Genomic DNA, 24,598 nt, shown 5'->3' on the forward strand with positions numbered 1-24,598 from the left:
AAAAACAAAAAACCTCCAAATCAAACAAGTCCTGATTTTTAGAAGGAAAAAACAAAATGGAAATCTCTTACAGGACGGCTGGCACAAATTATGGAGAGAACAAGACCACATACTTAGTTCCTTATCACAAAAACATGTTAAGTTTTTAAAAAAAATACCCACTGAGCTGTGAGCTGGATGAAAGAGGTTTGCTTTGTGTTTGTTCAAACAGCGATGACAAGTGTTTTGCATTTACCTGATAACACTGTTAATAAACCTCTCTCAAGTCAATATCAGTCTCTGACGTTCTCTGCCTTCTTTTTTTCTTATATCTGAATGAAATACTGTGCCCTTGAAATTTTGCCAAATGAAATAAAAAGCAAATTATTTGTTAAAAGAGACTTTAGGGAATTAATTGTTTTTGCTGTTTAGCTCAACATGCAAAGAATGTCTTTGCCAAAATAACACTTTTATGTATAACATTGAACCATTTATTTTGTGCCGGCAATCAAATAAAATTTTCTGTCAGGGCACATTTATGTTCTTTTCTAAAATGATGGATCCAGAGTTTATGTGGTAGAATAAATATAAAAGTTATTTTTTTTATTTTATTTTTTTATGTTCTGTGATGTTATGATTGTGAAAATGTATATTTATTTACATATATTCGAAGTACGTGAAAACAACAGTCCAATCAAAGCTGTTATTCAGATCACCCGAAAATCAGATGTTTGGTAAATTCATTCAGGTTTTAGCATGAATTTGAAGCTACCATCAGCCTTTTACTTTATCTGAGTAAGAACGACCCAGATCATTTACTCATTTAGTATTACCACAGTGTAGAAATACTGTGTTAAAAGTAAAAGCACTTTATTAAAAATTGTGTTTAAATAAAAGTTAAAAGTATTTGCTTAAAAAAATACTTGATGCTTCAAAATTAAAATTAATGTTTTTGCAAAATGCTTAATTTTACATAAATTAATATATATATGTAAGTTAATACTGGGGCTTATTTTTCTGACTTTATTTACTGTTTTGATGATCTGGTGTTTTGTTACTGTTAACTGTAATTTGAATTACTTAATGTACTTAACTACTGACATTCAAACTGGAGGTCACACCAGAAGTCACTAAAGTCTTATACTGTATTTTTTGTGTGTATTTATGTGTGTATACATAAGTATATATATGTGTGTGTGTGTATATACATACATATATGTGTGTGTGAATATAGTCAAGTAAATACATTGTAGTAAAAGTAGTATAAAATGGAAAGGTCTCATTGTGACAAATGTTCCTAGTGACTAAAAACGGGTGCAAACTGAGGGCTTGGTATTTTTTGAAATGTGTAAAACTAACCTACCAGCACTGCTAATTTTATCTTGTTGTTCAATCCAGACAAAGTGAAATTCCACAGTGATGTGAACAAAACCTACCACTTGCTTATGTTAGCTTAATGTTTTATATCGGCCTTTATCTACTCATGGTGGTGGAGTGATTAGCTCTGCCGCCTGACAGCTGCAGTAAAAGGTAACAAGTTCACATCCCCGGCCAGCTGCAGCCTTTCCGTGTGGACTTTGCATGTTCTCCCTGTGCTTGCGTGGGTTTCCTCCTGATAACCGGGATTCCTCCCACAGTCCAAAGACATGCATGTTAAGTTAATTGGTTACCCGAAATTGACTGTAGGTGTGAATGTGAGTGTGAATGGTTGTCTTGTCTGTGTGTGTCTCTCTGTGTTGGCCCTGAGACAGACTTGCGACCTGTCCAGGGTCTACCCTGCCTCTCGCCCAAAGACCCAAATAGGATAAGCGGTTACAACTAATGGATGAACTGGTGTTTATTTCCTCAAATGTCAAAATATTGTTTTCAAACCTGGCAAAAATCTTGCCTTCTTTCATAGCTAACAATCTTCAGTAACATGGCAACTGTTTATGTATGTGAAGTCCTTTTTGTGTGTGTGTGTTTATGTATATATCCATTATTTGAGCACAACCACTGGGAACTTGAGTATGGTGAAAGTGCCAAATGCCGTTGCTAGAAGATTTGTGACTTGACTGCAGAGACTCATCTTTTTTGTGCTTTATCTGGTGTGTGTGTGTGTGTGTGTGTGTGTGTGTGTGCGATTGTCGCCATGATCTAAGCAGCTGTTTGAACCCACAGAAGAGATTATGGCAGAGCTTTCGAGTCCCGAGCTCAGTTTTTTCTTTATCCTTGCACTGTTGTTTTGATTTTCAAAAGGCTGATTGAACAGACGAAGGTTCTCAAACTCTATAAGTATCTTTTGTTTCACATTATGCTGCCCTCAGTGCAGTCTTATTTGGTTGCATTTAGACCGACTAAATCGTGGTGACCAATGACACTAGTGTTTATGCCCTACTTCCTTCTGTTGTTTAAACCTACTTTACTAAGTCAGTGACATAAAAACTCACTTTAGGTTTCCCATTACAACAAGAAAATGCTGTTAACTCCAAAAGGATGCATTTGGCATTTTCACTTCTGTACTGTTCCCTCACTTTTTCTCTCCCATTGTATGTCTGCATATTTGAAAGAGTAGTTAGATGTGTCTAGACATATTGTGCAGTGTATTATTTGCCATGATTGCCTTTAAAACATAAATGAATACTTAAGAGAACGGAGACCTTTCAGTGAGAGGTAATGATTGCATCGACTTCCATGTTTCATGGCGAAAGCTTCTAAGCATTCATGCTTTTGACAGAGATTGAACAACTGCAAATGTCACTTCGAAATTGTTCCTGGCACATTACTTTGCATTAGCTCAGAACATGTTGCTCTTTTAAATGTACACACTTTTGCGGAGCCTGCATTTACTACAACTCTTTGCCCTTTTCCCCCAGCTGTCTCCACACATACTGAGGGTGAGGACAAGATCCAAGTGCTGCTGATGGTAGAGGGCAGAAGGTATTTTGGGGGGGGGGGGGAACTGTTGAGCTAATTGGGAATGTGTTTGTGAAACAGCCTCTGTATGCATTATGCAACACTGCTTGCTTTGATTCTACCTTTGTCTTGTTAGTCAGAATGCTCTTTACCTACTGTAACCATCCATGGTAATTAAAGCCTCACTAGACTGCCTGCTTCAGAAGGGGTGAGGTCTTCACACAAGCCAACAGTTTTAGGCTCCCTTTTAGAGTAATGCGACAAGACTTTGTGCTTATTTTGGTAATTGCCATTCGTTTGTGTGTTTTTGATCAAACCTCATGGGAAACCGGTGGTTGTTTATAGCTGTGTGTTCTGTGGAAGCTCTTTTGGGTTCCTTTTAATCTTGTTGGTTGTTTATTTAATGACTTAGCAGTGCTTTTGCAATTATATGAACAACTTTAGTTCTTAAAATATGAACCAACATGTTTTTAATGTCAATTGTAATCAAGAGATTTCTTATTAATAATTATATTTTTATGTCTTTTTTTTTAATAGAACAGTTTACATCCATGGCTTCAACAAGATGGACTTTACATTGTGGCACTCTGCCATAACACTGGCTGCTGGCACAGATGGCAATGCCCTCAGCAACCAACAGCTGACTAAAAATGGTGTCCCCATTATAGTCGACAGTTGCATTGCTTTTGTCACTCAGTATGGTAGGTTCTATTATATCTATGGGCAGAAAACTTAAAAAAAAAAAAAAAAAACTAGTTGTGCAGAACTATTATTATGATTTCCCCTTGAGGAATTGATTTATCCACCATGCTGCATCGTGATGAGAATTTCATGCTTTTTAATGTCGTCTAGCCTTATCCTGTGACATTATCCTCGCTCTCTTTTTTTCAAGATATTTTTGGAAAAAAAAAACGTCCTGCACTATTACTGCTTCGTTCAAAAAATATAAACACACAGGAAATCTATGTTGCATAATGTCTGTCACCTAAGAACTGAAAAAAAGGAGCTTATACACTACTACCATAAGTAGTGTGCGATGTAATGAGGGACTGGCATAAAGTTAACTCTGACGGAAACTGTAAAGTGGTACAGAAGGTTAATATACTTTGCACAGAACATTTTATTTCACCTGCAATTTAGATTCAAATGTGCTTATGTAACATTGTTATATGCCACAACTACGTGTCCATAAAGCTGGTTATTGCCCTATAATTGTATATAGTCATATAGAAAAATATGTAGTCAATTGTTGTTGCGGACACTACACATTAGAGGATATTAATCATCAGACAGTGACTATAAGACCAAAGAGTATGCAGAGTTGAATAACTGACAAAACCACTTTTAGATCATGGAACCTTTCAATCTCTTATTGAATCTTCAATTTGTTTTTACCTCATTGTGGGGATATTATAACCAGGTTTGTGTCATGAGGGGATTTACCAGAAGCCTGGGAACCCCGGTCGAGTTTCACTACTCCTGCAGGAGTTCACCCGCGACGCTCGTAATGTCAAGCTAAGACAGAAGGAGCACCACCTTGAGGATGTGGCAGACACTCTAAAGGGCTTCTTGTCCCAAGCAGAGGATGCGCTGCTGACCAAGGAGCTCTATCCATACTGGGTGTCGGTTCTGGGTATGTGAGTGTGTGTTTAGTGTATTTTGTTTAGTGTAGCGTAGAGTAATGAGGCACCCACATGGGAGAACATGTGTCTAGTAATGTGCTTCATGTTTTATGCTTTATAACATTACAAGATCCAATGTGTTTGGGCACTAGAAACATGATTTCAGATTAAATCTGCGGCAGAAACTCTCATTAGCTGTTTGCATTTATAGTTTTTTATACTTGGCATTATTTGAATTACTTCTCATCTCCATGACTGTGTAGATGACAAGGAGGAGAGACAGAGAGTGAAGATGTACTCCACTTACATAGAGAGTTTGCCAAAGACAAACCGGTCGACACTGGATGCTCTGCTTCAACATCTATACAGGTACGCACGCACACACACACACACAATCGCTTCAGACTGCCAACAGAGCCTATACTAGTTAGGCTGTTTCGAAATCAATTCTAATATCCTGAATTTGACATTTGTGGTGTAAAGTGTGTTTAAAACATTATAAACGGCGCATGAAGATACCAAAAAAAAAAAAAAAACATGTAACACTGTTGTTAATGAGATGTATGGATAAACAGGAAACACAATAACTTAGTTTAATTATGTCTCAGCATAGGGTGTATTTATACATATGTACATACGTCCTCTTGGACTCAAGGAGGAACTGATTAGAATATGAGTCTTGACAAACATGCATGTGATTTGCAACTTGACTGGTTGACAGAAGCATACTGCGATGTGGTAATTATACTTTTTTGGTCTAAACCTAAAGATCTTTGATGCAACTAATTCTATAGTTTATGATTGTATAGACTATATACTGTGTTGCATCTTATTGCATCCTAATTGAAATTATTGCATAGTTTTATTACTTGTCTCTCTTTTGTTTCTGCCCCTTTGCTCATGCTACTCTGCAGCTAACTGCAATCCATCTGCTGTAATCCATTTGCTTGTTTTGGATTGATGTGATAAAGTACAAAACCAATCTAATTACTGCAGCCACTGGACACTTTTCCATCAACTTGACAGCACTCAGTGGGATTCAGCATATTGCTTAATTTATACAAAGCCCCTTCTTTTGCCAAATGATGCATTATAATTCTATTAAAACAGCAACAAGACTGTTAGTCTGTGTCTTCATCTTGTTCATGACTGAACTTGTGGCTGATGGAACAGGTGTAGCTCTACAGATGCCACACTTCATCACAGCTGTAACAAGGTTGGGTACTCAGAGTTCCCAGAGTAGCTCTAGGGCTGCTGTCTCTCACCTGCTGATTAGTGTGTTGTCCCTGCTAATGACCCACTCTGCCCTTTCTTTACTGTATACGTGTGATTTCCTTTTCTTCTGGTCAATCAGTTTGGCTACTTTCTCTGATTCAAGTTACACGCTGAAAAGGAAGAGGCTGTTTTCACTGAGACAGCAGTGCCTTTTGACTTGAAAATGACAAATCAATTCCATGTTGTTTGTTACCATTTCTTGGCATTTTCCGAAGAAACAGCTAGAGTGACTCATTGTTAAAACATCAAACAATTTGCAAACACATACTTTAAGTCTATAACAAAAATGGCACCTTTTTTGGCTTAGTGGACCTCCTGTGTTTGAAAGTCATATATTTCAGTACAGCGTTGACATTTTTCAATTTATTTCATTTTGGAGAGGCTCTATGTAATAATAATAAGGCCTTGTAATAAATTAAAGAAGGAAAGTCAAAGCTATAACCCGGCTCAACTGGTATGGAATTAAACAAGTAAAATTGCATAACAGGAGTGGGAATATTCACACATATCGTGTCCTTTCTACACAATCTTCAGTCACACAAAGAGCCTATCAGACATAAACTCTGCTGTTTTGATGTCTCATTCACTAAAGCTTGTATTACACAGCATTCCCTCAGAAACCAATGTATAGCTGCGATTTAGTTGCATTATGTTAATGATTCCGATTGTTTGGAGAAGACTTAATCAGCCCTTTGATGAGTTTGGACTGAGGCCTAGCATTTCATTACATTCAGTTCAGTATGTGTGGGCATAAGAGATTGAGACAACAAGCTATTTTAAGTGTTTGTGTTGATTTCTGTGTTCATTTTTTTTCCCTCAACATCCTGTTTCAGGATTCAGCAGTGTTCCCACCTCAACCAAATGTCGAGTGAAAAACTGGCCTACGTCTTCTCCTCCTGTTTGTTCCAGACTCGTGGACAAACCCCACAAGAAATAGCTGTGGTCCGTGACCTCATCAGCAACTATATCACCCTCTTCAGTGTGAGTCAAAACTGTTGGGTTTAATTTATTTTGTGCGGCAGGGGCAACCAATGAAGATAATAACAGAAAACTTAGCTGTGTGGTTAGGTGATATGGGTCTTATAAAACCAAAACTAGCTGATTTACTTGATACTGTTATTTCTGGAAAAATTTACAGTCAAATATGGAAATCTGTGCACACACAGACGGTGCACATTGTTAGAAAGCACAGAGGTTATATTAAAAAAAGCGTCACCTAGAACAAAAAATTTACAATGGAAACATATTCATGACATCTCTCACTTAATGCAAAATGAGGCCAGTCTTATGATTTTGTGCTATATGTGGGGAGCCAATATAATGGTGAAAATATATAAGAAAAAAAATCCCCAGTCTGACTTTGTATTTTATTGTAGTGTTTTTTGTGTATTTTATTACATCTAATACAATATTCATGTTTACACTGTGTAGGGATGAAGATATTTTCATCACTTATATAGGTTTTCTTTTTGTGTTAACTATAGATGCCTAGGTTTTGACTATGTTTACCTAGTTTGAAAGATGTGGCTCAATTAACAACCCATATAAACACAAAATGAACCAAGAAATTAATAGGTAATCACTAAACAACAAATATAATATATAAAAAAATAATATGTATTAACAGAACAATTATTACAACAATTATAACATTATTAATTATATAATATCATGTTACATATACATATTTTGTGTGTAGGACCAAAATCACTGGTAAAGTTGCAGCCATTTAGAAAAAGCTGGAATATATTAAAAGTGTAGCATTGCACAGTTCTTATAATGCAACATGCATTTACCAGACAGGAAAGGTCAAAGATGCTAACAGTATGTCTATACAGATGTTTCACTCCTATACCTGAACACAATTTGTGTACAGCAGATATAAGACAGACGCTATGGCACTACTTTTCAGAAAATATTCTTTAATTTATTCTCATCCATATTACCCACCCTAATTTCCCACAACTCAAAGATTTTCAGCTTTCCATCTCATCATTTGTTGATCTGATGTGAAAACTAGCCTGTGACAGTAAGTGTTACCTGTTTGTCCTCCAAGATAAATAGCTGCTTATACAATGTGCACTGTGTCAGATCTCATATACTTGGCCAACTGGATTTAAGTATCTCTCCAACCAGTGGTCAATGAAAAACATAACATTTAAAACATTCAGATATTACCATGTTGCATATCTAATCCAAGCTGCAGGCAAAACTTTATTTACACACCCTCACTTCAACAGATGGTTGAAGTACCGGGGCTGAGTTGTTGTTGCCAAATCTCTACAACAGGCTTGACTTTACTTCTGTGCGCATGGGTGGGGGTGTGGGATCAAGGTTACCCTTTGAGAGCTGCCTGGCTTATGGGATACTCAGCACAGAGCGACTGCTAATTCAACACGGATGCCTTGTTCTCACGTTAAAGGAGGAGCATTGGCTCCAAATCAGTTTAGGACGCCGTCATTCGCATGGAAAATAGCCATTACGCTTAACCAATCATGAGCCCATTTGCAATGTGTCATTCAATGCACACGCTGGGACATAAAATGAGTGAGACATATTCCTAATTAAAGCAGCTTTTCTGTGTCGGGTGTCGTCAATGGGGACCATTATCGGGCCTAAACATGCACACAAAGAGTTTGTAAGTTGTTTCTTTTCTCCGTCAGTCTTCTCTGGCATTCGTATGGTTCCAACAAAGCAAATTGTTCTTTAAAAATGATAATGTTAGAAAAAACTTGGAATAAAAGAGGTAATTTCCCACACAGAGCTTTGTGCAAGAAAATACTATTTTCATATTCAGTGTGTACAACACTCACAGCCAACTTCCACCTTAAAAAATAGTGTTAGAGGTGTCAGCTGAGTGACTCAGTTTGCTTAAAATACCTTCCACCTGCTTTAAGATAATCTTCTGTATCATGTTTAAATGCAGAAATTAATTTTGACCATCGCAAGGGCTTTATGATCCTGTCACTTCCTCAGAAAGTTTTACTTTGGTTGAGTTTGAGTTGATGTGTATCTGTGTTTTTTTTTTTTTGTGATGCTTCTAACAGGTCAACGAAGACCAAGTGCAACAGATGGAGAGAGAGAATAGCTTCATCACACGCTGGAACGACAAGAAGGACACCACAGTAAGCTGACCCGCAGAACTGAAATGGAAATCACCAATGGGTGTCCTGTTCTTGTGTGTGTATTGATTTGCGTGCAAGTGTTAGGTTTGAACAAGTATTTCGAGAAAAAAGAAAGGGATGGGGGATAATAATGGGTAAGCAGGGGAGGCAGGCGGTTGAGGGAAAAAGTTCTTTGTTCCTGTTAACCTTTACGGCAGGTACTTTATGCCTGGATGCTTCGGCTGACGAAAACATTCGGTTCAGATAACTGGGAAAAAAAATTAAAACACATGCTGCTGCTGCTGAAATCTGAAATAAGTTGTTTATGCCTCCTCGTTCTCTCTCTCCCGCACTTCTTTCCACTGTGTCAGTAGGCTTTCACAACATGTCTGCTGCTGTGGGGCAGGAGGGTTACTCAGTGGAAAGTCAGTGCTATTATAAAGCTGCCTGAGGTGAAAATTGGGGGCGATGTTTTGTTTATAGATACAAATTTGAGGGATTTAGGGTTTTAACCTGTAATGGAAAAATAAGAAAGTTAGCACTTCTTATGAAGAACAATAATTCAATGTAATTACATGGAGATCTGTTGAGATAATGAGTAAGCTTATTTTAGGGTTAAATTTAAGTTTAGGAAGTTAAACATTGCTGAAAGTGATTAAATGTTACATTACTGACTGATTTTACTTACTTGGTCATTTTCATAGTTTGGACCATCTTAATCATTTCACCCGCGGGCTTTGTCGTAGAAGCCACTGTTTAGCATAACTTTACAGAAATGTGTGCAGGGTCCATGGAACACTACCACCAGTGGAACTGAACCCTGTCATGCTAACTACTCATTTGGAAGTGAAAAATTGAAGTGAAAATTAATAGCTGTAGCCGTAAATGTCTGTCATACTCATCTGTTTCACGCAGCGCCGCGTTCTCGTAGCTCACACCCTAAAGAAAAATGAAAGAAAATAGGTAAAAATGTAATTTACCACCCACGGATTCGGAAAGGCTGCACTTGCAGTGTGTATGTATGCTGGCAGTTTATTTATAGTGGCTCAGGTTTATAGAAGTGTCACGCAGAAGAGCTGCATCAATGGCTTTTTTATTCCGTGGACTATGTGAATGATGTAAAGCATTTTAGGCCCTGGTTGTTTGAAATATAGCTAAAATGCTTTGCTTAAAAAACACCCATCCTGATTCTAATACCAGCCAATGAGGACGTGCTGGTTCGGAAAACTAGTTTCAAACCATCTACATTCTTCCTGTACATTTTTGTCTTGTCGAGATGAATGAAAATGACACCACTTCCTTCACCATGCAATAACAAAACAAAACTAAAAGTATTCAAGCAAGTATTTTTGCTGCTCAGTAAGGCTGCATTGGTAGTTTTAGAGAAGTACTAACATTCAAATGTAATGTTAGCATGCTGCTAATTAGTGCTAAAACAATGTTTACCATATATTGAATGTTTTTCAGATGAATAATAACAAATAATAATGAATAATAACTTTTTGTAGATATACATACCGTATATGCTCAGTATTATCAGTAAACTCTGATTTACAATTGTCATATTTTGGAATAATAAAGCTCTGTATCTAAGACTTAGAGAAAGCTCAAAGGAAAATAAAACCACCAAATTGTCTGAAGGGATTGATATTACTAGCAAAAACGGAGAAGATAAGTTCGGATTTAGACTCTCCAGAGGAAATATATGTTGGACTTTGTGTCCATGCCTTTGCCAACTGAAGCCACGCAAACTGGCTTCTTTGGCCTCTGTAATGTTTTTGGCCCAGTGTCAGTGCTGAAATGTAGAGAAAAATCCCGAAACGCTGAAAGGTGCAGCAGTGGCAATGACTCCGCTCACTGTCTGAAGTTACCAACTTTAGTATTTTTACTGCTGCCTGCATATGTCTTGTCAGGTGGAGTGCTCTATACACCCACTCACCCAACGCTCTCAGTACACTTCGGCTGTGCTACATTAAATTGCCAGTTTTTGACAACTGAAATATATTTGAGGCTAGGCTCAAAATATTCAGGCTAACGCCAAGCTAATTGACCCTAACAGTGCCACAGGATTCATCCACTGGGACACATGAATGTTTGTACAAACTTTCCTGGAAATACACTCAATACTGAGATATTTTAGTCTGAACTAAAGTAGCGGACCAGCCAGCCAAAAGACTGACACTGCAATCCTTGGAGCAAAGCTAAAACGGCACACATTTAATGATATGTGGTCCATATAACATGCAGAGATATAGGACTGAGCTATTCTTGCTACAGTGTGAACGAACACAGAGGGAGGTACAGGTAGGAGTAAAGGTTTACTGTAGGATGTAGGCTTTGCTGAGCAGGTGGCAAAGATGGTGGGCACTTTTGACATTTGCAGAAAGTTTGTTTGAGCAGGGTCAGGCCCTGCATTGAAGGTTCTGACCTCATCTGTTTCCTTTAACGGCAGCAAACGATAAGGAGGCTTGTAAAGACTGTGAGTGGATAGTATAGCTAGACTTGGGGAGTAAGTAAATCAGTGATATAATGAGGTGCGAGACAATGTCATGCCTTGTAAGTTAGAAGTGGCACTCAAAAATCAATACTTGCATTTACAGCCAGAGCGAGTGCAGTGAGAGTTTGACTTTGGTGAAGATTAGAAATGTCTTCACTTCGAACAGAAAATTACTGTTTTTCTTCCTTGTTTCTGAGATATCTCCCCATCAGCCATAAAACCATTTAACACTTGTTGTTTTGTTTTGTTTTTTATTTGTGCATCGGCTTGTTCCTCCAGCCAGTTATCAGTGTCTCAACTTCCTGTCTTTCTTTTTCACTCAACAAATGACATGTTTGTTAGAAGTGTGCCTGGTCTTCCTCCCATCACATAATAATCAAGGGGAAGGAGGAGAAGTGTACTGATTGAACCACAATAGCCTCATATATCTGTTTGGCATTTTCACTACTGTGGTGTAGCTACTGTTCTGCCAGAGTGTTCCTGGCACACCCAAAGAGACAGCTGGCACACCCCAAATTTGTAGACGTAAAATTAATTTTTAGTTAAAGTTTATATATAGTATAATAAAAGGTTTTGATCAAAGCTGGCCTATTATAAAAACTATTAATTCTAAAACAAAATAAAAATTGTGATCGTTAAAAGCAAGTACAACGGCATCTGTCATGCACAGCTGCTTAATACTGACAGGAAGTTGCTAAAGACTTGTGTACAGTTTCTGTGGTGTGGACAGTGTGGCTGGTCCATCTAGCATCAGTGCAGTAAGTTAAAAAGCTGCTGTTAAATGAGAGAACAGAGATTTAAGGTTGATGACAAAAGAAGGAAAAACAATTGCGGACTGACTTTAATGTAGCTCATCACAGGTATGTTAGCGGAGGTCTTGTTGAAGTGTGTTTGAATAGAAAAGTGTGTTAGTGAGTGCATTTTGTGGTTGTATAACCCGTATATATGCGGTTGTTAATATATTAGTGCTGGGAGGTAGATGGTCCAAATTCAAATTGGCCAGGTCCTCATTTAGTTTTACTGTAATTAGCCATGTGCCGCTGGTTCAAGGCATGGATCCTGCTGTACGGGTATGTACCCTGTGTGTTCAGAATATTTTCTGTAAACTGGGGGAGAAAAGAGACTTACAGTTAGCCCAGTTTTCAATATAGTTACTACTATGTTATATTTCGTCCTTCTGTAAGGTTTTCAACCTACCGTTTCCACTATAGTCTATACTGCTTTATGAACACCTTGATCCTTGCTTCTCTGGCAGTTGGTTTGGGCCTTTTTAAAATTGAGGCGTTGAAGTGTGGAGGCTGAAAATCACAGGAAACTTGTCAGTGTTGCACATTGAACCAGGCCGGCCAGGACTGTGGACCAATCTAGGCTTCCTGGATAAACCTTTTTTGCTTTTTATTGCTTGGTTTTTTCTCTTGAAAACATAGTGAACACAGACATTGCTGAAAATGTGTTCTCCTTCAGTCTTAATGTTTTCTGTATACGGACCAGCAAGAGCGAGAGAGACTTGCGTTGTAGTGGAAATTTATCGTCCTCTGTTGATTTGCAGTTGTGCTCTCTCATGCTTTATTATGACACGGCTAACAGTAGTATTTCCAAAAAGTACTATCAAAAAGAAATGTCAAAAAAACATAAAACAAAAAACAAACAGTACTGTCTCTCAGTATGGAACTTTATCACAGAAGCTTGTTTTTTTTAGAGTTGAGAAGTTATTTTATTTCACTCAACGTGTCCTACACACGAGGCCCCAAGGAGTTTGCCTCCCATTGCTTCCAGAAAACACAATTCAATTAAAGCATTAACTGGATCTGCTTCAAGCTACATCTCTGACCTGTTGAGAACATGTGTACAAGGGTGCACGCTTGGGTCAGCAGAAAAGGCTCTCAGTGTTACAGAGGTCCAACCTGGCTACTAAAGGTCACTGTTTATTTATCATAGGAAACAAACCTATTGCTTAATCATTATGGCTACTTTTATTTAAAAGTTAGTGAACAACCAAAGCTGTTTTATATGGTTTGTCTCTCTGTGGTGAGTGTGATGTTTAGTTTACTAGTTTGTCTGTTTTATTTTAAAATGTTTTACATTGTATAAGCACTTTGCAACCATGTTAAGGAAATTACTATAGAAATAAGGTTGTATTATTTTACACACGGTGCTCACACGTTCCCCCTTATTTAGCGAGGTTTTGCATTACATTCATGCTACTGGTTTTAATTTGCCTCCAGCTCTGACAACGACCTTTGGTTTCCACAAATCCTCTAACCGTTCCTCTCACTTTTCTGCATTTAGATTCATGCCACACTGGAGCAGGACTTTAGCAGAAAAGCCAATTAATCCCGCTGCATTGTTTTTGTAATTCAGCTGATCTCTCTGTCTCATTCTATTTATTTATTTATTTATTTTTTCCCCCAGTTTTCTCCAGCTGGAGACTTGATCTTCGAGGTGTACCTGGAAAAAAGGCAGCCAGAGAACTGCTGTTTAGTCAAGGTACAAATGTGTGTTTGTGCATATGTACTTTCAGCAAGCATGTGTGCATGCCTGCTTTCTCATAGTGTGTTTTGGTTGTAAGGTGGGCTAAGAGAGAGGGATGGGGAGATGGAGAGTGGGATAAAGGCAGGTGAGGCAGCAGAAAGAAAGTGGGGTAGAACGAGACGCAGAGAGATGTTGATAGAATAGGGCCGAGGCATTTGTGGTTTAACCTGATGGGATTACCGCCACTGAAATAAATCAAACCGAACTAATCAAAGAAATGTCTGATTTAATTGTGTGAGTAATTGCATTTTACAAAGTGTGCAGGCCGCTGTAGGTTAGAGATTCTCTTCACAGGTCGGCGGCAGCACTAGAATTGGGATGCGGGAGCACTCAGCGGCACTGTTTCACTCTAACACTGTGCTTTTTCCCTGGGGAGCGAGGTAGCACATTTGCTCGGTTATTAGGTGTTCAGACACACCTAATACCGTGACAAAGCAGCAAGTATTTAATCAGTGCACTGTGTACATGGCTGCCAGTCAGATTTCAGTGCAATAAATGTTACATGTTAAAGTCTGAGTAACTCTTCAGAGGCAGAGATGGATGAAAGTAGTGTATCGATCCAGAGAATTTATGATCTCATCTTATGCTCTATATGCCGGATGTGTTGACTTTTCTGACTTTCTCCTCTTTAGTCATTCAGTTCTTTTGCCTCAGTGAGCATTTACAGTATGTGCTTGTTGTGTTCGCTGCAGGTCTCCCCCAGCATGCGGTCCTCTGAGCTTGCAGAAACTGCACTGAATATGAAGAATATCTCCTTCACTGCTGAAGACTTATGGACCATCTTTGAAGTTATTGAGAACGGGGAGCTAGGTATAAGGGCATTCATCTAATAGTAATATAGATACAAATCAATTGTGTGGTGAAAGCTTGTTTGAAGCAGTGATTTATGATTAGCACTTATCAAAGTCCTATTTAGAATTAGATGCAGGTGTTCAGTCATTAATCAAGCAAAAAGATTCCTGCATTGTGGAACTGCCAGTAGACCAGTAGTTCCATACTTGTGCAAGATAATGCGTGGAAGTTGTTTCACAAGACACCAAAGGAAAAAACACACAAGTTAACACCAACTTTTCTCTAATCTTTACTTTTTCATTATCAAATATTACATAGTTTTATCTCTTCATGCCTCTAAAACATATTAAGAGAGACAATCAAAGAACAGAACATTACTCTTTGGTTGTGCCGCTCACTTCATTTCAAAGCTTGTAAACCTTTCAAGTAAGTTACTTCACTTTAAAGGTTCATAAACAAAGTTTTAAAACAACTTTTCCGCTGGCTTTTTGTCGCTGGTGCCACCTTTAAAGATTGTCTTCAAATAATTTCCATTAGTAAACATAGTCTCTTCAGAAAGTTTTTACACCCCTCCTAAACATTTTACTGCTACGTATAGCAACATATTGAATCTGAAAAACATATCAGTAGTTACTAGTAGTAGTAGTTTGGTGAGGTAAAAACCCTCTAAATTGACTCTTGCTAGACTAAACTGAGCAACAAGAAGGACAACTTACTGTGTAAACTTAAAAAGCTTCTGAATTCCAGCTTCTTGGAATTTGTTTAAAGAAATTTAACACATATTTTACTTTAATCAGCTACAACAGCTTCTCCAAGAACAAATATTAGGTCTATCCTTCCTGTTAAACAGAAGGGTCCGGTTAGTCTTAACTGTAGCGTTTATATTTGTATACATATCGTTTTTATTTTTTTCTACTAATTTTAATTATTTTTTTAATTCAGCCTTCACTTTGACTTACAACTCTCAGTAATGGCTTTATTTTAATGCATTACCAAGCGTTATGGGAAAAAAGTTTGAATTGCATACATTTCAGATGGGGCCCTAAAGATTTATTTCTTTTGTAATTTACACCTGTTGCGTGATCAATCTTAACAGAGCTGTTTTCAGTAGAGGAGCTAAAAGGATGTCGATGTGTTAAGTTAAACAACACATCTCAAAGTGGTAAAAAGTTTCCCCTATACATCCAATTAGTGATTGATTCATCGTTTTACCAATTAAATAGCTGTTCTCATTCAGGGTATAGAGTATTCAAAGATCACACTTCCCGTCATCCAAGGATCTTGTGATTAGAAGATTATGGTATCTCTAATGAACCAGTGTCTGTGAACATAGAAGCTTACTGTGAAATTAGCCAAGCATCCTCAGTTTTGATGATATGCACATTAATTAATCATCTTTACCGTCATATGTCATGAATTACCTTCATCTCCCTTGATTGAAAAGGGGGCTGACCCACCTCCTTTTGCATTAATATGCACTGACAGCACCTTGTCCCACACACACCTGCATTTGATCATACTACGCGAAACGCGAGCAAGGGGAAGTCAAAGTTGAGCTTTGTCGCGAAGTTGCTTAGCTTGCGGTCCCTGTGCACTTTTCATCAGTTCACTAAGAGTTTACACTGCGCTCTCATGTTTGTTTTTCTCTTCACAAAGTTGCAGAGGACACGCCGTCCTCAAAAATGAAGGTGTGTTGAATACTGAATATATTTGCTGACGGTTCAGCATATTTTTCATGGCAAGACAATATGTGTGTGAAAGAGTAAACAGTCAAGCTATTTTGAAGGCGGTAGCGTGACAGGTTTTGTTCGCAAAACCCTAAAGAAGGGAGGGAAAGTGCGTTAATTAGCCATTTTGGAGGATAGCTACAGATAAACACTGTTATCGAGGACAATAGGCAGAAAAGGGGAACTAATATTTGTTGGAAAATGAGGAACTAATTCCGTGGCCGGGGTCTGCAGAGATTCCAGGGAGGAGATAAGCCGTCTGTTATGAATAAGTTATGCCACTGTGGCTCTTTTTACATCCTTCGGTTATGAAAAACAGGGGAGTGTAGAGATGGAAGCACCAGAGCAGAGGTGGTGGCACACAAATTATCCAATTTTTTTTCTTTTTCTTTTTTTCCCCCCCTTTTATTTTTGGCTGATAGTACCTTTACCCTGTTCACAAATTAGGAAGAGATAATAGTTCTATTTTGCACACGAATGTGTTTTCATAATCAGGTCCTGATGTGCTGGAGATAATTTAAACTGCTCTGTGATGCAAACAGAGAGAACAACAACATCATTTTATTTGTTTAACTAGAATCAGTCATGGATTTTATGATTTGAGGTTGTGATTTTGCTTTATGCATTTATAATTCATGTGAAACGACAGGGACGCTTTTGTGTGAGTGCTGCTATTTCCTAACAAAGGTACCTGCTGATCTAAACCTTTCTCTGATCTAATGTCTTCTGTTTATTTGCAGAGCGACCATTGCACCACAGTGAAAAGATTCTTGAACAGGTGTTGGAGTGGAGTACCTTGGACTGCCCTAGCTCTGCTTTTCTTGTTATAAAGCAGTTTGCAGGAGCCAAAAGAGAGGTTGATGGGAAAGGTAAAGTTTGCTATCTGTGGTAGAAGAATATATGAATATGATTGCCCTCTAAAGAGCGACTTTGTCCAACCGATTGTCGACTTGCTTTATATGATTCGAGAGTGAGTAGTACATGTATAAACAATAGTAGTAATCTTCCCTCTGGCTTTTCATATTACAGAGGTTCTGGTCTTGGTCAACATCCTACTTCAAAACTCGAGGGTTTTTCAACAAGTTTTTTTTTTTAAAGCCAGAGTGAAGTTTTTTACCAATTATTTATATGTACTCCTCAAACCTCAAACCTAGAACCATATAAAAAAGTAGACGTGCAAAGCATTTAATTAAAAAGAAAAAACAGAATGTCCAGCTTCTGCCATGCACGTTTAGTACTATGTAAGCAAACTGTCATTTCATTCAATATGTGTATGTTTACAGTATTGATTTAATAAGGTTAAATGTCATAAACTTTGAAATGAATGTAACCAAATAAGTTTAAAACACTACAAGTGGTGTTGATGCTGCCCAACTGAAAACAGAGGATGTTTTCCATGCGTACTCACTGTAGACTTACATAAAATATCTCCATTTATGGTTTTCCCTGTTTTGTAGCAGACCAAAAGCAGCTTATTAAATCTGACTACATGAAGTTCAATGATGGATCCTCCAAACTGCTGTCAGGGCACAAATTCCAGGACAAATATGTTATGCTATGTGCAGAGAAGCTGCAGCTCTACAGAGATATCAAAGTAAGTACGCTTTTATTTTCAGCCTAATCTACTGCTACATCTACTGTAAACACTTGCTACCATGGGTTTTTGCATTCAAACACAAAGTACTGGGTGAACAGAGATTGCTTTGCATCATGAGGGAATTGTAAAGGTCATACGACTGCTTCAGAAAACGAAAACGTGTTAGACTGGACCCGACGTGATCTTGGCCAAATTGACAAAACTCCACCCAAATGCCCCCTTCCTTATATCCCTGGTGACGTGTATGTCTCAGGGTTCCTTATCTTCCGATTAAGGAGGAAAATATACTGATAGCAGTGGACTTCCCACTTTCTTTAAAAAAAAAAAAACAGGAAGATTGTGGTGTGCGCGTCAGAGAGGACCATCAGGCCTGAGTTCCCTTGAGGGTTTTTCTTCCAGCACATTTCTGCAGTTGAAACATGGGATTTGCAAAAGAGTGTGAAGAAGTGTTAATGTTAATAATTGATGGAGGTGAAGTAATTCTGGCGCTAGTTGGGGAGGGAAAATGGGTGCAGGATGGCTGTGTGTGTGTGTGTGTGTGTGTGAGAGGGAGGGGGATTTTCACTGAAAGCTTTCTAAATATCACGTTGCACAATCATGTGACTAATTATTGCATAAACACAAAGGAAATTAAAAGTGTTACTGTAGTTTAATTGATGCTGTATTCCTTGGCCTCTACAATTATTGCCAGGTCTGTCTTTAGGACAAAATGTGTTGAAAGAAATGGGAAATTGATGGTGGGTTATGATGTGTAGGTGTCAGAGGCCACTTTGATTGTGTTCACTTTGTTCTCTTTTGCTTTTTCTTTGTTTCTTGGAAGAAGAGGTTTGCTGAAAATGATTTTAATTGATTGTCATGTTGTGATGCTGTAATTTCATTTTTGCTTATTTAGTTGAGTTTAGGTTTCATGTGTGTCTCACACCAATTTTCCCTTTGTTTATTCATCAAACTTTTTTTTTTTTTCCAGAGCACTAAGGCAGAGAAAGTCATCCACCTCAAGTCTGTGAAGTGTTACTTAGGTCTGAAGAAAAAGCTCAAACCTCCAACTAGGTAAAGCCTGCTCACTTGGATAATAAATCTCTAATTTTGTTTCCTGAATGTATTGTATCCCAAAAATGCATAGATTTGAATGAGTGAGGGAACGATGCCTCAATCGTTGTGAGCTGTTTAAGACACAGAATAAAATTACAGAAAGATTAAACATTTTGAAACCAGACTATTTTGTAAATGCAAAAAGAAAATGCAGTGATATAATCAGCTTTCAGCTCAGGGTGAACAGCCTTCAACAACATAGAAAATGTCTTAGTTTTTGACAAATATCCATAACATTTAGACCACTTTTTAACTGGTCTCCTTACCCACTTCACTTCTGCTGTGGAAGACAGTGAGATGCAGTTAAATGCTCCTGAAGAAGCCAAAAAAGTAGAACTTAAAGTAAGTGGAGTATTGCTTCCAAGGTGAATATTGAACTTAAACATACCTTCAAATGTGAAGTATTCGAATATTCACTGTATACAAGTGGCTGCTTCAATCATACTACAAAACTATGCATCTGAAATTATCTGCAAAATGTCTAGGAAAACACATGAAAACATGAATTTAGTCTTCTAGTACAGTATGTATTGCACTTTATCAATGTGCATTCTTTCGTTTCCTGTAATATGTTTTTTTCCATCAGCTTTTCCTTATCATTTAGACATTACTGAAATTTGTTTAAGAAGACAAAGTTGGATGCTCACCCCTACTGTGTGCAGCCAATAAACCAACATTGCCATAAGTTTTACACCTGCTTCTCTTGGACTTTAGTTCACAGACACAGCTGCCTCTGCCAAAGTGGTCAATCAACAATAATCAGTCAGTTTTAGGGCCCAATTGTTTCCATTTCCATTTCCTTCTTGCATATTTTTTAATGCAATACATATTATGTCAAGCCAAACAATTTATTCCAAAGTTTTTTTCCGTCTTTGCTGTAGCTTCATAACAATGTGGCGACCCCAAAACAACTGCTGCAAAGTCTTAGCTAATCAACTCCTTTCTGTTATTAAGATGAACTACTGATTATTTACTCTTGTCAGTGTCTTTTTGAGTATTCTTACTTTTGGGGATGTGTGTTTAAGCCACTGGTTCCCAAAGATATATTGCCATTTCCAATTCACTAGAGGGGTTACCCGAGCCACTGTTGACCTCATCTTATTTTTCACTCGAATGAAATTGATTAAATGTAACTGCATTTTAACAAATACAAATTATCAAACTGTGCTTCTGCAGATAGGAAACATTCCTGCCACTGTTTTATTTTAATGATATTCTATTATTACAATTTATGACACATGCCAAACCTGCAGCAGGTCTTGCTGGTCAAACAAAGAGGATACTGTTAAGAAGCCAAACCTTATATTTCACATTATCCAATTATAATTCCTCATAATTTTCTCCATGTCAGAATTTCGAGTCTGGAGAAGCATGAAAAATGAGTCCAGCAAGGCGATTGTCTGCATTACACAGTCCTTTAGGGGAGAAAACTGGATAAGAGAGAGGGAGTGGGAGATGAAGGAAAAGAGGAAAAGAGAGACATAAGCAAGAAATAATACAGTGTGGTATCATGGATATACTGTTGAGTGGGCTGTGGGAGAGGTGATACAGCGAATAAAGAAATAAAGACAGTGTGCTGAGGAGAACGAAGAGAGTCATAGTGAGAGGGTTAGGAGAGGCAGCGCTCCAGTACCTCATTAGGCAGAGGTCTATCTGTGAGCAGCCTACTGCATGGTTGGATCGGCTGGCTTAACTCAGATGAGTGGTGCTCCAGGCTGCAGGCGCTCTATCTCTTCCCCTTTTTCACTTTGTTCTCCCCCTTACTCTCTGCTCCTGTACAGCCACAGCTGTGAAGGGTTTTAGGGAAGGTGAATTCTCCTGGAAGGTGGTCTTTTCAACTTCTAGTGCATCTGTGCAGATTTTAATTAAAACACGCAGGCACTCTCACTCACAAAGACATATATATATAAAATTCTATTATTATTTATTTATTTTTGACTTATTTGCAAGTCTAAATTTTAAAGATTTACTCTCTTCCAACAAATTGTACTTTAAGGCTTATAGGTGAGCAGCATGTGTTTTGTGTGTTGCATACGTTGGTCCAGAGCATATTGAGGTCTACCCATGCATAAACATGTGGGCTGCGATTGCACTGATGAACTTAATTAATTCCACAGTTTAGCACCTAGCATTTGTTGTGAATGTTTTTCCTCTTTGCATTTTAATGAAAAAGGTTTGACCTGCTTTCTCATTTATTCCTTTTATTATTGTTGAGTTAGATACTTGAAAATTCCATGTGTCCTTTTTCAAAAACATGTTTATAACCTCTGTCTCCAAATGAAATGTGTGTGTGGGGTTGTGTAAGCTTCAGTTTGCTGAGAAAGGATCTAAGAATCTGACCCATGTCCTTCTCATTTCAACAGCTGGGGCTTCACAGTCTATACTGATAAACAACAATGGTGAGTGTCACGCAGAAGTTCTCCAGTTCAATAATTGATGAGTGTGACTTTTACACTTTCCACTTAATATATCACTGGTAGAGAAAGATAAAAATTTTAAGTTTTAGGACTTTGTAGTGAACTAAGTGGGTTAGAAAAGGGACCCTCGGTGCAGTTACAAAAATCCATGCTGGTCGCACCAGGAGGCTTTTGTCTGGTTGAAGTCAAAGAATGTTTGTAATTTATTTTCTATTTGTAGCTATCATCATAATCTGCGGTCACATAAAAAGCTGTCTTCCAAGTTGACAAATTGAATTTTTTGTGATAAAGGCCAACTAGATAGTCTCATGAAATTTCTGATACATACTGCTGCATAAACTTATGAACTTAAATGTTTAAATGTATTTTAAATGTTATCTTTCACATATTGTGGTGTGTTTTTCGTACTACATAGATTTGCAAATTTTAGAATGTTAACATGCAAACAAAAATAAGTTGACTATGGCAAACATGGTTATACTGTACGTTCTAAACATCTGCAGTGGCTAAATAATGTGAAAGCCTCACAGCACTGCAAGAATAACTAGATTGACTGTGGATATATCTTTGACTTAAATATTCTTGTTAACCACGTAACACTGAATTTGTGGAAAAAAGGAACCTTTTATTGCTTGAGAAGTCCATTTGGGATGGTGAACGGTGCAAGGCACTGAGAAAAGAACTTTGCCACATTGTCAATTATTGTCCAGTTTATTAATGTAGCCTAAGCTCACAAATTTAATAACACACACACACACTGTAGTACACTACAGTATGACCACAGGAGCAGACACTAGAAATAGCTTGAAACCAAAGAGATTATTGTACCAGCTTCAATAGGTGACAGGTATTATTTAAACCATCATCCTAGATTGCTACTTACAGTGCTAATCATGGCTGCAAAGGGATACTTTACCTGTGTAGATTCATGTAATCGCAAGTAATAACAGCCAACCCACCCGTCGTCAAGTCTACATTTCCCAGTGAACTGTATCCTCAAAAAAGAAACCGTTGTCCAGTGCGATGACTCACCAAATCCAGCCACCTGGTTAAATTAGTGGAGAAATAATGAGGTGGAAATCAATGACTGATATGAGTAAGCTTTCCCTCCTTAGGCATTTCTGCTGTGAGAAGAAGGAGGTGCAGGTCAGCTGGGTGGCAGACATCATCAGGATGAAGGTAGGCTAACGTGTAATAGAGGCATTAGGATAGATGTGTACAAAGCACTTCATGCAAAAGCTACGGTCAATCATGTGTCTCCTTTCTCTTGCCCTTTTACTGTTGTGCTGCAAACCAAAAATAACAGCGTATGTGACATATATATTGTGGACACATCCTCTCCTCTTCTTTGGATGAAAAATATACTTGGATTACAGCTTGAATAAATCAGCCTTTACAATCCACATCTCAGAACAAGAGGATATGACAAATCATATTTTCCACAATCCTCCATTTCCGTTGTGCTGTTAGGCAGATGAAATACGTAAACAGGGAGAGAACTGTAAAGTTTTCGAGGTCACTAAGCAATAACATAAATCACTTTATGTGGAAAAGCTGTGAGAATAAGGTCAAGGCGACTGTAACAATCACATTGTGGTACTTAACCCCAGAGATTCAACTTGTGTTGCTGTTGTCAGTCGCTGATACAGCAAGTATATGACATGAAAAAAGAAAGGCAAAGCAAACACAGGGAAGAACATGCTATGTGATGTGTCATGTTTGTGGCTTTTTCTGTCGTATGCATTGCTGATATCGTATGGCATCTTTTTCCCCATTACACTGAATGCACATGGTTGCTCATTTTCTAATTCATTATTAGAACATCACTGTGAAGTTCAAATTTCCCACCCCTGTATTGTATGCTCAGCACATTTCTTTAGCATTAGCCCTTTGTTCTGCTTCCTTTATGGGAACGTGTCTGCAGCACAATGTTTTTTTTATCACAGGTGCTTACTGTAAAAGCCTTTTAGTGCCTTAGTGTGGGTTAGCAAGTAAAAAGGGCAACATTGTCAGGGGGAGATTGCTCCACAGGCAGAGCCCGTTTTTGTCTGCTGTTTTTAAGTGTTTCAAGGTGTTTATTTCAGTGGGATCAGTGACTTTCCCGTGCTCTTTGGAGAAGCTCTTAGCTCTGCAGCGACTTAATCTATATTAGACTGAAGCCGGCTAGAAATATTAGGATTCTCCTCCCAAATCCGCTAAATATCAGGATTGTCAGCCTCCAACACGGGGGCTTGTGGGAAGGACACAGGACTTGTGGGAAGGGCAGAGAGAAAGCGTGGATGAGAAAGTAGAGAGCACTTCAGGGTTCTTGATTTCCCCTTCTCTTACCTGTTAGTGAGCATTGGGCTCCAACAGTTTCCATAGCAACTAGCGATGGAGGGCCTCCTTTTGAAGCAAGGTGGAATGGATGGTGGTGATGGTGAGTGTTGGAGGGTTGGCAGGGGGTGTAAAGGTCCAAGGACAGGTCTTAGCAGTGATGATACAAGGGTTTGTTAAAGAAAGGTAGTTCTGTAGGTCTGGGGGTCACAGAGATACAAAAGGAGACTTTGCTAAAGAGAAACTTTAGCCAAGGATCGGTACACAGTCAGACAGCTGCAATGGAAATTTGGATTGTCACACTGATGCTTTTTTCCCGTCTTTAAAAATGTTTGTTTCAGTCCAGCGTTTAGAGTGAGTCGCCTTTAAACAATGATGAAGAGTGTAAATACTTTATGTTCTCCTTATCTACTTTATGCACGTGTGTCCATGTACTGTAAATCTGTGTGTCAGTTTTTGTGTATTACCCTTCACTTTGAGCCAAGTGCAAACCTCACACATACAGTAGGTCAAAGACAAAACAAAGCCGATGGATCAACATGAGCTTTCTTTGCTGTCCACACTGAATCAACATGACTACTAATTAACGCTGTTGGCTGTGTGTCTTTAGTATGGTTCAGACCTTTGTTCAAAGACCGTTACCTCCGTTAAAGAACCTGCTGCTAACAAATCCTCCAGAGGGGGAGCTCTGACCACTGAAAGCTGCAATATGCCACCACAGATCCCCATTTCCAGCAAAAAGGTGAGAAACTG

The 24,598-nt window shown here is 38.3% G+C and overlaps 1 protein-coding gene across 8 annotated transcripts in view; it reads left to right on the forward strand.

The window, feature by feature from the left end:
- The window catches only part of arap2 (ArfGAP with RhoGAP domain, ankyrin repeat and PH domain 2), a 204,578-nt gene that overhangs the window by 178,147 nt on the left and 1,833 nt on the right, over nucleotides 1–24,598 (forward strand). For 6 of the 8 annotated variants that reach the window (XM_067523327.1, XM_067523333.1, XM_067523330.1 and 3 more), the window contains 14 exons: nucleotides 2,835–2,898; nucleotides 3,412–3,575; nucleotides 4,295–4,507; nucleotides 4,760–4,865; nucleotides 6,605–6,752; nucleotides 8,819–8,896; nucleotides 13,785–13,859; nucleotides 14,597–14,714; nucleotides 17,164–17,292; nucleotides 17,881–18,017; nucleotides 18,988–19,070; nucleotides 21,476–21,511; nucleotides 22,645–22,708; nucleotides 24,456–24,587. In XM_067523327.1, coding sequence (XP_067379428.1) covers nucleotides 2,835–2,898; nucleotides 3,412–3,575; nucleotides 4,295–4,507; nucleotides 4,760–4,865; nucleotides 6,605–6,752; nucleotides 8,819–8,896; nucleotides 13,785–13,859; nucleotides 14,597–14,714; nucleotides 17,164–17,292; nucleotides 17,881–18,017; nucleotides 18,988–19,070; nucleotides 21,476–21,511; nucleotides 22,645–22,708; nucleotides 24,456–24,587 — 1,547 coding nt within the window. The remainder of the gene's footprint in view (nucleotides 1–2,834; nucleotides 2,899–3,411; nucleotides 3,576–4,294; nucleotides 4,508–4,759; nucleotides 4,866–6,604; nucleotides 6,753–8,818; nucleotides 8,897–13,784; nucleotides 13,860–14,596; nucleotides 14,715–17,163; nucleotides 17,293–17,880; nucleotides 18,018–18,987; nucleotides 19,071–21,475; nucleotides 21,512–22,644; nucleotides 22,709–24,455; nucleotides 24,588–24,598) is intronic. The other 2 variants (XM_067523331.1, XM_067523329.1) reach the window with 1 other exon arrangement.

This window comes from Channa argus, chromosome 12 (genome assembly GCF_033026475.1).
Source record: "Channa argus isolate prfri chromosome 12, Channa argus male v1.0, whole genome shotgun sequence".
NCBI classification, from domain to species: Eukaryota; Metazoa; Chordata; class Actinopteri; order Anabantiformes; family Channidae; genus Channa; species Channa argus.